The 16,014-nt window shown below is 39.6% G+C and overlaps 1 protein-coding gene across 3 annotated transcripts in view; it reads left to right on the plus strand.

The window, feature by feature from the left end:
* Positions 1-11,895: 11,895 nt before the first annotated feature.
* The window catches only part of LOC123649634 (protein FRA10AC1), a 32,133-nt gene continuing 28,014 nt past the window's right edge, over positions 11,896-16,014 (plus strand). Inside the window, exons 1-3 of one of the 3 annotated variants that reach the window (XM_045567785.1) lie at positions 12,470-12,501; positions 12,769-12,838; positions 14,805-14,881. In XM_045567785.1, coding sequence (XP_045423741.1) covers positions 14,805-14,881 — 77 coding nt within the window. In that variant the 5' untranslated portion in view covers positions 12,470-12,501; positions 12,769-12,838. The other 2 variants (XM_045567786.1, XM_045567784.1) reach the window with 2 other exon arrangements.

The raw sequence follows: 16,014 nt of genomic DNA on the forward strand, positions 1-16,014 counted from the left end.
AAATAGGCAAAACAGAAGACGGGGTGCTCTGTCTAGCATGCTATTGAGTTGTCTATATTTTCGTTGTCTTTGAGCTATTTTACAACTTTGTAAGTTGTAGAAAACTGGTAGTAACACAAATGATTCTTGTCCATAGAGATACAAATGAATTTTTTCTGGTGGAGGTGCAATTTGATTGTTGTTTGGTGGATACTGAACAGTTTTGCATCTATTTAAGTTCATTTTAGCTTTCCTGATTGCCTATATATGTATGTGCTTTGAATTCTCCTTTGAACTGCTTGTAACATCTTACTGGTTCCCTCATTAATTAGTTAAATAAAATCTCTGACATATAGTAATTTTATATTTGTATATAAGTCACAATTTTAGCCTTTTAAAAGTTATCTTTTTAAATTGAGTTTCATCAATATCAGAAATTTTTGTGCATCAAAGAAAGTGAAAATAACCAACAGAACAGGAGAAAATATTTGCAAATTATATCTAGAATTTATATCCAGAATATAAAATAATAGGGTTTGAATGTATGTATCCTTCCAAAATTCATATGTTGAAACCTAATCACCAAGGTGATGATATTATAAGGTGGGGCCTATGGGAAGCGATTAGGTCATGAGCACTTCACCTTACTAATGGGATAATGCACTTATATGCCATTCAGATATGAGAGAGTGCTTTCTGCTTCCATTTTTTGCCAAGCGAGGAAGCAGCAACAAGGCGCCTTTTTGGTAGTGGAGAGCAAAACTTTACCAGATGCTGAATGTGCTGGCACCTTGACCTTGGACAGCCCAGGCTTCAGAACTGTGAAGAATAAATTTCTATTATGTATAGATTTCCCAGTCTGTGGGATTTTGTTATAGGTGCAGGAATGGACTAAGACAGAAATTTATACTGAGAAGTGGGGTGTTGTATAACAAATACCTAAAAATATGAAAGTGGCTTTAGAATTGGGTAATGGGGGAAGGCTGGACCATACAGGGCAATTCTGATGAGGGCTCATAAGAAAGAAGAGATGTAGAAAGAGCCTCAGTTTTCTTAGAGATTACTTAAGTGGTCGTGATCAGAATATTGGTAGAAATATGGATAGTAAAGGCCATTCTGATGAGATCTCAGATGGAATAAAGCAACATGCTATTAGAAACTGGAGGAAAGGCCATCCTTGTCATAAAGTGGCAAAGAACAAGAGTGAATTGTGTGCTAGTGTGTTGTGGAAGGCAAAATTTAAGAGCAATAAAATTAAGATATGGGGCAGAAGAGAAGCAAAGTGTTCAGAGTACAGCAGATTCATTGTCTGAGAAGGGCTTGCTCTGCTTCCAAGATGACATCTTCTTGCTGTGTCCTCACATTACAGAAGATCTTGGACTTTCTCAGCTTCCAGAACTATAAGAAATAAATTTTTATTACTTATAAATTACCTAGTTCATAGTATTTTGTTATAGTAGAAACAGACAATAAACAATTAAAACTCAACAGCAAAGCAAAGAACCCAATTCAAAAATGGGCAAAGGACCTAAATAGACAGTTCTCCAAAGAAGATACACAAACGGCCAATAATCACATGAAAAGATGCTTATTAGTCCTTGGAGAAATGCAAATCAAAACTACAATGAGATACCACTTCACATCTACTAAGATGATTATAATAAAAATACTTTTTAAAAAAGGAAAATAACAGGTGTTGGTGAGGATGTGGAGAGTGTGGGAATGTAAAATGGTACAGTTGCTATGGAAAACAGTTTGGTGGTTTCTCAGAAGGTTAAACCTAGAACTTACAACATGACCCAACAATTCTACTCCTAGGTATATATGCAAAAGAATTGAAAGCGGGGGCTTGAACAGATAAGTTGTTTAACAGTGTTTACAGCAGCATTATTCACAATAGCCAAAAGGTAGAAACAACCCAAGTATTAGCCAACAAATGAATGAATGAACAAAATGTGGTATATACACAAATGGAATATTATTCAGCCATTAAAGGGAATAACACTTTGATATACACTGCAATATGGAGGGACTTTGAAAACAACATGCTTAGTGAAATAAACCAGACACAGAAGAACAAATATTGTATAATTCCATTAATATGAGGAACCCAAAATAGGCAAATTCATTGAGACAGAAAGTAGAATAGAGATTACCAGGGCCGGTGGAAGGTAAAATGGTCAGTTATTGCTTAATGGGTAAGGAGTTTTTATTGGGCATGAAGGAAAAGTTTTGGGTATAGACAGTAGTGATGGTTACACAACATTGTGAATGTAATTAATGCCACCGAATTGTCTGCTTACAAATTATTAAAATGATAAATATCATTGTGTATATTTTACTATAATTAAAAAAATTATCTTTTAATGTGGGGAGAGGCCATGGCCAGAATGTGCTCTTGATAGCACCATGGTTGAGACCTGAAAGTCTTGCAGCCTGGTGCACATGCCAGCTCACTTCCTAGCTGTGTGACCATGGATGAGGCAGCGCTGACAGCTCTTGTTGATTGAGTTGGGGCAGCAGTGGCAGAAGGGGAGGAGACAAAGGGGATCTCTAGGTCCCTGGCTTGAGCACCAGGGTGATGAGGAAAGACTGGCAGAGGAAGTGGGGTTAGTTTGGAGCAGGAGTTAAAATTTCAGTTTGGGTCATGAAGGAGCTCGGGAAATTTCACCCCAAAATATGACTCCTTGGTATAAAGAGTATTTTGAGTTAAAGGCCCTTTGAGATCCCCAGGCTCTTGGAAGGGGCTTTCCCTCTCTCGGAAATAGATCGTTGTAGATAGCCACGAGGAGACGTTAAGTAGAGAGGTGAATATGGAAGTCTCAGCTCAGTAAAGAGGTCTGGGCTGGAGATACAAACTGGGGTGCATCAGCTTGTAGGTGATCCTTTGAGCCATGGGAATGGCTGAGAGTGGAAGGTGGAGAACACCCGGCCCCAACGCCACGGAACAGCAGGAGCCTGAGAAGGCACAAGCTCTGAGGAAGAGAGAAAACTGAGCGTGGCCTCACAGAAGTCAAGAGACTAGTGACCTTGCTTTTGCCTTCTAGCAACTTCCTGTCTAGTGACCTGTTGTCAGTTCATCCACTGCTTAATTCTTGTCATGTGAGAGGGCAGCACCCAACACATAATGGTTCAGACCATTTTCCATAGCACACTTTATTGTCAGAAATTATGCTAAATAGGATAGGATGCATAAGGGCATTGTCAAATAAAAGCAAATCTGCACTTAGTGAGAAGAGATTCTATTAAAAAAGATTATTGCAAAAGTGGGGAGGAGGCACTCTTGCAATAGCGGAAGTGGACTGTTGCAATAGGGAGAACACTGACCATGAGATCTGTAAGTGTCTCAAGAGTTAGGCAAACAGGGATTCTCTTACAGAGAGAACAAGGCAAGAAAGAACCAGGTGTGGGGAAAGGGGATGAAGTGTGGCCCGATGGGATACTAGGCCAGAGAATGTCTCTCCCCGAGGCCAGCCTGCTCTCGGGAGGGCCTGTGTGGCAACTCGGGCTGAGGGTGGGTCAAAGCACAGGGGCTTGGAGGAACGAGAGAAGCTGTACCAAAGTGCAGTCAACAAGCATTTTGTTCATGATCAGTGGGACAAGCAGTTCAGCTCATCATTTATCAGACAAGGGATGGGAATTTGTTGGGTCTGTACTAGGCTTGCCATGGGTTAAACAAGGGGCATCTGTGAGTCTTACGTAAGTCATATAAGAAAGAGTAGTTCTTTTCAGTAAGCTGTTTTCTAGAACACACAAAAAAATTGGAGAGAGGGCAGGGAATGGGATTTCTCTACCCTTCACTGTTTTCCAGGAGCAAAGGGCTCAGGTAAAACGCAACCTTGTCAACCTGCTACTGCATGTGAATTCCGTCCCTCCAGTCTGGGTGACACCCTGGTGTTCTCAGCCAGTGTAGATATTCCTGCCCAGGAACTTAAGGACTGCCCTTCTGTGGCCCAGGTCCCAAGCGCCCTTTCCTGAGTGTTTAAAACTTTTGACTCTTCCCTTGAAGGAGTCCTCATGCTTGACTTACCAGGAGCCTGTCTTATCCCCAAGAGATGCATCCAAGACAGCATCATAACTTCTGCTTCCAAACCACCACCACTAAGGCACGGTCCTGAGGGGAATGGACCATCCCCTTGGAAATTTGCATCCTATGGGCTGAATGTAGCTCACAGAAGTGTTATGTCCATGGGATGTTTTGCTTTAATTTTTAAACTTAAATTATATGCCAATATTAAAAATCAAGATATTAAATCTAAAAATCCAGATTTCCAGCTTCTCTTTTAAAATGGATTGCTCTAACAATTCTGGCCTATATTTCTATTGTATGCCTACTACACCTTTTAACAAAATTCCTGACAATAAAATGTACAATTTAAAAAGTTCTATTTATGAACGCAAGTATTTAGGTGCTGTTACTTTTATGTAGCCAAAGTGAGGAGGGGTACGAACTCTCCCTCTTTTATTCACCACTGTTCCCCCAAACCTATTCAGTCATTTATGTTTTCTGTGGGTGTTTATTTCTCTTTCCTACTACCAATTGTCACCTTCAGTACCAGAACAACTAGTCAGAGATTTTACTTTCAGAGAATTTGTCAATCAAGGCATCATTCAGGAAAATTTCCTATTATTTAAGTCAAATTGCCTGACCACATAATAATGATGACATGTATCCTTAAATACATGACCTACTTCACTGGACATTTTAATTGATCACACTCTCTACATGTCAACTTAGGGTTGATAAATTGTGAAAGCATGTAATATGGTCAACTCCTACTTGGTATTTGCTTAAACTTTAGAGAGAGGGGCTGAGAGGTGCCATGCCTCCCTCTCCTTTGGATCCAAAGTCAGCGCATTTTGGACAACAGAGTTAAACCCTGTGGCTTAAGCTTTTTGAACACAAACATAAAGCCCTCTGTCACCAAAGCCTTTGCCTAGTTTCCCTTCTCTTAGGGTTAGGGGACCCTCTCTGGAGCCCCCATGCCTCTGTGCCTGTTGCTATCACTGCCCGCACCACCCCTAAGGTGAGCCTTGAAGGAAAGCATTTTGTCTTTTCCGTGATTATAGCCCCAGGCCCAGCCAGGCCTTGAGGAATGATCCAGAGACACAGCACCCGTCAACGTTCATTACTATAGTAGGTCTCTTCCCTTTGCATAAGCGAGGCATGAAGTCTTCATACCGGCAGATATTATATGACAGAAAATAAGCACATCAGTTTCCTGTGCTCCTGGTTTCTGCTTCTCATCTCATCTGACAAGGTAAGTGTCTCCTTATCTCTTAATCACAAGGTTCCTTATGCAGGACCGCCTCAGAGGGGGGTTTTATAGACATCCTGTCTCTGTTCTTGCCTCCTGGGAGCAGCCCTAAAAATGACAATCAATTCATTTGGCTAATTGGTACACTGCTGTCTCTCCCCTCTGTTTCCCAATGTCCATTCCAAGCACAGGATTCGTGCAGTGCAACTTCTCTGGCAGCCTCCTCCAGGCATTTACACAAGCAAGGGGCCGACGTTTGGCCAGCTTGCAGAAGAGAGCTGTTAGGCTGTGTCTCTCTGTTCAAGGACTGAACTCTAGTATGAAGGTTGTGGAGCTGCCTTCCTTCAGATCTGAGCTTATGAAAATGTACAGGAAGTTCAGGCTGACCTTGCCAAGTGTTCCAGGCCCGGGCACTTTCAGTCCTTTGGATGCTGACTAGTGTCTTTCTCAGCATTTACAGAGCCCCTGTGGGCCTCCCACTTGGTGCCTGCAGGAAACTTGTCTTTGGTGTGTAAGCATTTATTTGGCATCATTTCTGTGGCCCCAGGAAATTCCACCTATCCACTGTCTAATCTATTCTTTCAGGCCTGAAATTGCTTTAATCGCCCAAACTTCCATTTACCATTTAGCATCAAAGTTTTAAAAACCTCTATGAGCAGTTAAATTTTTAAAATGTAAACTTTTTATTGACAGTAACATACATACATAAAAATGCACAAATCATAGGTGTGAATGAAGCACTCATAAAATGAACACCAGGATCAGATATAGAACATCGATATTTCCCCAGAAGCCTCCTTGTCACTTCCTGTGCCCCTACCAGGGAAATCACCTTCGTGACTTGGAACAAGACAGATTACTTTGTTTGTTGTAATTGACAGATAAAATTGTACACATTTACTGTGTACAACATATTGTTTTGAAGTATATGTACACTGTGGAATGATTAAATCTAGCTAATTAACATATACATTATTTCACAGAGTTATTTTTGTTTTTGTCCTTTATGTAAATGGGATCACATCATATGTATTCTTTTACCTAAGTAATGCTTCTTATGCTCAGCATTGTATTAATATTTATGAGATTTATCCATGCTGTTGCACATAGTTGCAGTTTGTTCATTTTCATTGCTGTATAGTATTCTACTGTGCAAATAAACCACAATTTACTTAACTCTTCTAATGCCAGTGGGCATTTGGGTTGCTTCCAGTTTTTTACTTACAGATAGAGCTAGTATGAACATTCTCGTTCAGGTTATTCAGTGAACATATGTATATATATATATGCATATATATATATACACACTTCTGTATGGAAATAGATTGAGGAGTGGAATATATGAGACATAGGATGTGTATGTTTAGCATTAGCAGGTATTATTAAACACCTTTTCCAAGGTGATTGTACCAATTTACACAACTATTGTCAGCATCAGAGGTATAGTCACCCTACATCTTCACCAACACTAGATCTCTCTTTTCCATTTAGCCATTCTGGTGGGTATACAGTGGTGTGCATTGTGTTCTTAATCTGCATTTCTCTGATTGTTAGTAAATATGAGCACTTGTTTTATGTGCATTGGCCATTTGGATATATTTTCTTTTCTTTTCTTTTCTTTTTTAAGCAATGGGGTATCACTATGTTGCCCAGGCTGGAGTGCTGTGGCTGTTCACAGGTGAGATCACAGCACACTGCAGCCTCAAACTCCTGGGTTCAAGCCATCCTCCCAGTTCAGCCTCCCAAATAGCTGGGACTACAAGTGCACACCACTGTGGCTGGTTGGATATCTTCTTTTGTGAATTTCTCTGGTCATATTTTTCACAAATTTTTCTGTGGGGTTGCTGCCTTTTATGTAATAATTTTCAAAGATGTTTATATATTCCTATAATTTGTTGGCTATACATATTGCAGATATTGTCTCCCACTCCGTGACTTAACTTTTCATTTTCTTAATAAAGTCTTTTAAATGAACAGAACTTCTTAATTTTTTCTTTATAGTTAGCTCCTTGTGTGTCCTATTTAAAATTTTTTTCTTCACCCTAATGAAGTTATCATAAAATATTATGGAAATAATTTCCTATATTTTCTTGGAAGTTGTCTTTTATATATGGTATGAGGTAGGAATCAAGGTTAATTTTTTTTACTGTTGTATTTAGTTGACCCAGAGATATTTATTAAAAAGATCGTACCGAACCTTATGCCATTAATCATGGGACTATACATGTGTGAATCTGTTTCCGGACTGTATTTGAGAAGCAGTTAATTGTTAAACTTATTCTCATGAAAGAATCCCTGTAATCTGATTCTTTTTTCAGGCAGCATTTTAATACATAGTTACTAAGAACTAGGCGTCATGCTAAGCATTTACCTGCATCATTTCATTTTAAACTTCATCAGCCCCCTATGACAGCGGTCCCCAATCTTCTGTTTTCATGGAAGACAATTTTTCCACAGACCAGGGATGGTTTGGGGATGATTCAAGCACAATACATTTATTGTGCACTTTATTTCTATTATTATTACATTGTAATATATAATGACATAATTATACAACTCACCATAGGTTGGGGACCCCTGCCCTATGAGACAGACACTATTATTATCCCCATTTTATAAATGAGGAAATTAAGACTCAATAAATTAAACAATTTGCCCAGGGTCTCCTAGCTGGTAAGTGGCAGAATGTGGGTCTGACTGACTTTGAAGTATGTCTCTTTATCTTACAGTTTCCCAGAGCAGCTTTTGAGGAGGAGAGAAGCAAAGATTGTGTGTGTGTGTGTACGTGTGTGTGCACGCGTGTGTACACGCGTGTGTACGCGCACGCAGGGCGGGGGGAGTGGGTGATGGAGAGGAGTGGGGACCCACAAAAAGATGAACAGGTGAAGAATGAAGAAGCAGAGTATGCCTAAAGCAAAGTACGTAAACATTCACACTTTTGCTTGGAATAGATATTTTAATCTTTTATATGTTTTCCTGTAGTTTCAAATCCCCACCCAAAGCCAACTTATCATTTCCCCAAGACAATGTCATTTTTTACTCACCCCCTCCATTTTCATCAGGGGTGCCTATGTTATTTCAGTCTTTTCAGCTTTGGAGGCATCTTTTCTTATACTTCTGTATCCTTCATGCCCTATACACAATGACTCACATCTTCTACCATTTATTTCTCAACTCACTCTTGAATTAAATTCTTCATCCCCATTCCCAGCACTTCCTGCAAGCTGTGGTCCAATAAACCTTCCCATTGCCTCTCTTGCCTCCAGCCATTCCTGCCTTTCTGTGTTTCATATATTATTAAAACACTACATATATTGCCTCCTATATAAAACAATAGTGAACATTTATTAAGCCTTTACTATGTGGCAACCACTAGCCTAAACACTTTAAAAGCAACATCTAGTTTATTCTCACAACAGTATGGGGTGAAGTAGTTACTGTTATTATTCCCATTTTACAGAAAAAGATTAAAACTTGAAGAAAGTTAAATGATGCTCAAGGTCATGTAGCTCTAAATGGCAGAACTGGGATTTAAATATAAATTTATTTGCCTTCAGATTTCTACCTGTCCATACCACCACCCTATTCTTTACAACACTTCCGTAGCTCTAGTTCAAACTCTGCAGCTGTAGCATTCAAGAGCACTCCAAATCTGGCTCTAATCTCCCCTTCTGATCTTTCCTTCACTGATCCTTTTCAAAAATTCTGCTCCAGCTAAATTATCCACTCACATTTCCCTAAATAGCCCAGGGATATTTCTACTGCTCATCTTTTACTGACTCCCTTGCCTTAACTGCCTCATCCTCCCGTCTCCTCTGTTCTTATTAAAGGTCTGCATTTAAATCATAGCTTATAGTCTCACTTCCTCTACAAAACCTTTCCCACCTCACTTCCTCTACAAAACCTTTCCCACCCTCACCACATACCTACAATTTTGTTACTTTGAGTTACACAGCATTGGTGCACATTTACATTTTTATATCCACTGAAATAATATATTTTACAAATTGGGAACCACAGGTTCATGCCATTTACTAGACACTTGGCATATAATAGAATATATTGTTGTTCTACTCTATATAGTCTGTCTTTCTTACTAGTCAGCCTTCAGGGGTAAGGAGTGGCTTTTATTTTTGGTCATTAAATATGAAATGTCTAATTTCAAATCAAAAGTGTAGTTTATTATAGCTCAAACAAGAAGCAGTACAATTAATCAAAGTATGCACCTAAACTATTGACAGTTTTGCCATCTTAACAGTAGCTTGTTTATGCCATCGGCAAAGAAGCCTGGAGAGTGAGTGGCGATGAAATTGTGAAAGGCATTCTCCACAGCTTGTTGAGAATTGAATATTTTACCTTGCAAGACGTGGTCCAAAGTCTGGAAGAAGTAGTAGTCAGTTGGTCCAAGGTCTGGTCAATACAGTGGATGATAGTTTCCAAGGCCAGCCTCTGTAGTTTGAGCAGTGTTGTTTGTATGACATGTAGTCAAGCATTCTCTTGCAAGAGGATTGGCCTGGCTCTATTGACCAATCTTGGCCGCTTAATCACAAGAATTCTCATTATTTTGTCCAGCTGGTTGCAGTAGACATCGCTGTAATGGGTTGACCAGGTTTTATGACACTGTAGTTGATAATACCGGTGCTGGACCACCCAACAGACACCATTAGCTTTTTTTTTTTTGATGAATATTTGGTTTTGGACTGTGTTTAGGCACTTCATCTTTATCCAACCATTGTGCCGAATGCTTGTGATTGTCAAAAAGAATCCATTTTTCATCACATGTAACAATACGGTGTAGAAATGGTTTGCCTTTATGACAGCAAAGAAAGGCAAGTTTTGAGAAGATTTCTCTTCTGATGCTCATTTAATTCATCCAGAACCCATCTATCCAGCTTCTTTGCCATGCTGATTTGTTTTAAATGGTCCAATGTTGGTGGAAGAGTGACATCAAACCTTGCTGCTAATTCATATGTAGGTTGAGATGGATTCGCCTCCACTACAGCTCTCAGCTCATCATTATTCACTTTGGTCTTAGGTTTCCCATGTGGCTCATTTTCAAGATTAAAATCACCAGAACGGAACTTCTCAAACCATTGATGTACTGTGCATTCATTAGCCACATCCTTCCCAAACACTTCGGTGATATTTTGAGCTGTCTGTGCTGCATTAGTTCCAAGACAGAACTCATTTTGAAAATAACATGAATTTTTGACTTATCCATGGTTTCACAAAAATTGCTCTTAAAAAGATGTGAAAGATAATCACAAGCCAAAAACATGTGTTTGAAAGACTGAGGATGTACCTTCACAATAAAAATAAAATAAGAAGTGTCAACATGAAATGTCAAATATAGCAACTGTCAAACATAATACTTAAGGAAATCAGAAATTTTATACTTAATAATCTATTAATAATACATATCTGTAACCCTGATGACTAGGACAGTGCCCTTCCCAGTGCAGGCACTTAATAAATATGTGTGGTTTTTATTGTTGTTGAGCCATAATTGCTAAATTGAGATTGCCTGATCAGGTAGGTTTTCTATCCTGTATTAAATAGTTTTTACTTCAGATCATGTGGTCTATTCCTAACATATATTTTATATTTACTCTTTTTCAATAACTACTGTCTCAAAGTGAAAAATGGAAATCTTTGAGTGAATGGATTGGTAGCAACAGATCTGAAATTCTTAGAAATGTTGGAAACAGAAGCTACTTCCCACACAACCCATGAGGGGAGATAGGAGAGAGAGAGATGGAGGAGAGAGAGGAAGGAGAGAGAGAGAGAAAACTGAGTCTTATAGAGGGACAATTGCCACCCAGTTCTAGACCCCCACGAGGGTTGTGGCTTTGGGTCCTGAGCCTCTCTTCCTCATGTGTACAATGGAGCTAATAACACTGCAGCACCAAGAGAGTAAAATGAAGCAACAAACAAGAAGATACTAGGAACAGTAGAAAAATGCTAATAAATGTCAAATATGGGTAGAAAGGAAACTGGATACAAAATACAGGTGTGTTTGGTTTTATTAATAATAAATAAAAGAACAATATATACATTTCAGATATTTACCAAAAAAGGAACTGCTTGACAAAATAATTCAATATAGTATAATGTTAAATTGTAAGGCTTCCTATTGCTTTAAATTTTTGGAGTAAATGTTTTTATTGAAGTATAATCTGCACTTTGGAGTAACTGAATTTACAATAATTTAGCTTACCTTACAGCTTTTCAAGATAACATTCACTGTACTGGGTAAAGCAGGAGGTATCTAAAATTTACTGTTAGGGATAGAAGGGGCCTTGAACTGATAAAGATATTATTATGTACTGTGTAAGGCAAAAGATGTAAAATGAGTGTGCATTAAGCGCCAAGCTTTCTCTAAAAAGAACCCGCTGTAAAAGCCATAAGCGTGCCAGTTCAATTCCACAAATATTTAATTAGCGCTTGTGATTTCCAAGGTACCGTGTTGGATCTGAGCAGGAAGCAAACATGAATAGCTGCTCATGCCAGAGACATGTAACTAGACTGGGAAGCAAAGTGGGGTGTCATGATATAGAAAAGGCAAAACACAGGAAGAACCTGCTGGAGCTTAAAATAACTTAACTTTTCTTGCCTTTTTTTTTAAAGATTCTATTTTGGATGGCTTTTCACAAGTGCTAGGTCACTTGTCAGCAGAGAATCCGCGACCCTGTGAAATCTCTCCTCCCTATTCTTTCTTTCCTCAAAAATTCAATGGGCTCTTCTGCCATCAGCACTGCTTTTGGAACGGTATCTATTGTGTGGGTGGTGAAAAGATGGAAAGTTATTTTTGTTCTAATTATGAGAACTGTTTTACTTGGCGGGGGGGGGGGGGGGCTGATCTGAGGCTGAGCTGCTCCAAGAGGATGCTCCGAGGAGGCGTTACTAGGTTACTAGACAGAGGACGGCAGGTGATAGGCGGCGGTTTTTCTAAAACAAAATATATTTGCAAAGTAGGGGCGTGGGCAGAGCAGTGATCAGTGCCACATGGTACTACATGCTGCATTCCCTAGAGGGGAAAGGAAAGAGGCCCAGGAAAACCTGGGGGTTATGACTTGGGGAAAGCAGGGAGCCTCTGCTTCCCTTTCCGGGCCGTTTCTCCCGCCGCCCTTGTTTCCCGGAGCTGTTCTGACTGTAACACAAGGTCCGCGCGCCCGGGGACGGTGGTATTTAAGTGTGACATGCATCCGAGTCGGCCCGGAAACAGCGCCAGTCGGGACCCGTAGGAAGAGGCGTGGAACGGGCGGTAGCGGCGGCTGCGGGGGTGGCGGGGCCGCGCGGCCGGGGCGAACGGGGCAGGTCCTGCAGCGGCTCGCTCAGGCCGTGGGTCGTCGCTGCAGCTACCTGGAAAGGAGGAAACGACGACTCCGGGGGCGAACTTGGCAGAGCAGGGAGGAAGGGAAGGGGTGTGCGAGGAGGGCCGTGGGTATATTTGGCGTCGGGGAGAAGGACCTCAAAACTCGTTCCTAATATATTACTAGTTGGTTATAATTTTTTTCTTTTTGGATGACAGATCTTGGAAACACCCGGCGTGCCCCTTCTCGAGTTTCTCTCGGCTCTTGTCTGTTGATTCGTAGCTTGAAGTGAGTGAGAGCTTTTTAGTTCAACCACTGAGTTAACGTAGGTGTGGGGTGAATGGAGCGGCCGGAGAAAAAAGAAATGGGAGAGTGAGTGCAAGGGCAGGAAGTGGTGTCGAGGGCTGAGGGAACAACGTGATGCTGATGATGACAGTAAACATTCACAGGGTTGTACTGTACCAAACACTGTTGTAAAACCCTTTAGATGTGGTAACTCATTTAATCTCCATTCCTGTGAGGTCGGTAATGTTACTAGTTTCATTTTCTCAGTAAGGAAACTGAAGCTCAGAGAGGTTAAGGAACAGTCCTAATAAAAGACAGATGAAAAGTGCAGAGCCAGGCTTTGAATTCTGGTAGGCTGATCCCAGTATGTATTCCTAAACTCCATATTATGATTGTCCCCCATCAAAATGTGAAGAAATTGAGGACATAGGACAAGAAGTGAGAGAATGGTATGGCTCAAACATTTGATAAGACAGCTAGAGTCGACCTCATAAAGGGCTTGGCTGGGCTCTTCCTCTGTACAGAATTCAATGGGACAGGGAAGAGAGGTAGGTACACACCCACACATACACCTAAGTTTGAAAATAGAATTATAGAAAAATCACAGGCTTTAAAGATTTAAAGAATGTAAAGATTATTTGATGTAGTCACCTTGTTTAACTGATGTTTAAGGACATGAAGTGAATAAAGGTAGCCAGGACTAGAAACATGTCTTCTATCTTAGGTCCAATTCAGTGAAGTTTAGGGAGTTCTTTCCTCTTTTTCCTGCTGTGCTTGCTGTGGTGAATATTAAAGTTTTTAAAATTTGGCATATCATTTAACATGGACTGGTTCCTTCTAGCCATATGAATTCATTATTTATGACATTGAATAGCCAAATAATCCATCTATTCCCCCATTAATGTGTACCCTAAATACAGTGTAATGCTGGAACCAGGAGCTTCTTCCAAAACACTGAGTGACAACTGAGGTCTTTCAGCATTTCTAAGAATTTCAATATAAAAATGAATTGAAACAAGATAAAGCTGACTAAGCCAAAGGATAAGATAGTTTACCTTGAAGAAACTTAAAAGAAAATTATTTATGACATTGAATAGTCAAATAATCCATCTATTCCCCCATTAATGTGTACCCTAAATACAGTGTAATGCTGGAACCAGGAGCTTCTTCCAAAAAACTGAGTGACAACTGAGGTCTTTCAGCATTTCTAAGAATTTCAATATAAAAATGAATTGAAACAAGATAAAGCTGACTAAGCCAAAGGATAAGATAGTTTACCTTGAAGAAACTTAAAAGAAAATGAAAAGCTTTACATATATTGAAAAAGATAACAGGAAAATTTTCATCAATTGGTAGTGTACTATTCGCAAATACTGTAATTCTGATGGAATGTAGCTAATTGTATTCCAAAGAGGCAATTTGGAGTAGTTGAAATTGTGGGTTGAAGAATCGGGTAGATCAGTCACTTATTTGCTTTGTAAAATTGATTGACTTAACTTTGTCCTTGATTTCTTCATCTGTAAAATGGAGATAGCTGTTTCTAACTTGCAGAATTAGAAGCATCATTTGTAAAGTACTTAGCACAATGCCTGGAATAAAATTGGTGGTGAATGCACAATAACTGTTACTACTCTGAATCAAATAAAAGTGAAGCCTTGGTCAACCTTGTATGCAGTCACTTTGCAGCTTCTAGCCCTGGTTTTCAGTAGAAAAATCAAAGAATAGTCTCCTTTGTTCTCCCAATGATAATTAAAGGTGAAAAATGTTGATGCATTTTCTGAAGTATAAGTCTGTTATTTCAAAGTGAATGAAAGTTTTAGATGGTTAGATAGCCCACGAACAGTGATCTGCTCACCGTGGTCCTTTAAAACTATTGTGGGTGTTTAAGATAACTTAGTTTTGAACTATTCCATTTCCTGAACAATTGGCAACTTAAGTTCTGAATAGCTGACTTGATACTCCCATACAGATGCACGGCCATGGAGGCTATGACTCTGACTTTAGTGATGATGAACACTGTGGAGAATCAAACAAAAGGAAAAGAAGGTAAGTAATTTTTTTTATTGATCTGTGTTTCACGTCCTTTTTAGATTGATATGAGGTACAAATAAGTAATATTGAAAGTTTTGAATTGTGTTTGAGTGTGAATATGACAGCTCTCATAAATGAATTTTTGTTCATTAAACTGTAATAGATTGATTCAGACTTGGAGAAGGTTGTGGGAAAAGTAGGGAAATAGTGTAGGGAATGAAAGGAAAGAAAGTACAGGTTTTAGATTTCTCTGTTGCATATATTTTTCATTCAACTGTCAAGGTCTGTTTACTTGCAAATGTCATAGCTCAGAAGGGGCTTGATTGGTGGGGTCTCTTGCTAGTACTTGCCTTCAAAGTGAGGTTAATGTGGAAGATGAGAATATAATACAGCACAATTGTTATGGCTACATGAATGAACAGACTAAGTAGTCAAGGGAAGCAGCTCATGGAAAGTTTTGTTGAATTGTAAGGAGCAAGAATTATTAGCACATAAAGTCTAGACATTATAAGGAGGCTGCATCTTGGCAGAGTTGCTGTGTTTGGGGGTATTGTTCTCAGCCTTCAGTGCTTAGCAACTCAATTTTGTACATTAACTCAGGGGTAGTTGACTGATTTATACTAACCAAACTTACATATCAAGCTGTTGCCTAATTTATGCTAACCAAATATATAGAAATGGGTTTATTATTTCACACTGAGAGAAATATATTAGGCATACTAACTGAGTCTGAACATTTGTGTAAGATTCTCAGTCTTCATGGATAACCAAAAGGATAGGAATAATTAAATTACATTTTATGGTGCTTTACATTTTCTAGATTTTTCATTCAAAAATACTACTTTGTAAGAATAGAATTTGAGGCCAGGCGCGGTGGCTCACACCTGTAATCCTAGCACTCTGGGAGGCTGAGGCGGGCAGATCTTTTGAGCTCAGGAGTTGGAGACCACCCTGAGCAAGAGCGAGACCCCGTCTCTACTAAAAATAGAAAGAAATTATCTGGACAACTAAAAAATATATATAGAAAAAATTAGCCGGGCATGGTGGCACATACCTGTAGTCCCAGCTACTCGGGAGGCTGAGGCAGGAGGATTGCTTGAGCCCAGGAGTTTAAGGTTTGCTGTGAGCTAAGCTGATGCCACGGCACT

This window comes from Lemur catta, chromosome 14 (assembly GCF_020740605.2).
Source record: "Lemur catta isolate mLemCat1 chromosome 14, mLemCat1.pri, whole genome shotgun sequence".
NCBI lineage: Eukaryota > Metazoa > Chordata > Mammalia > Primates > Lemuridae > Lemur > Lemur catta.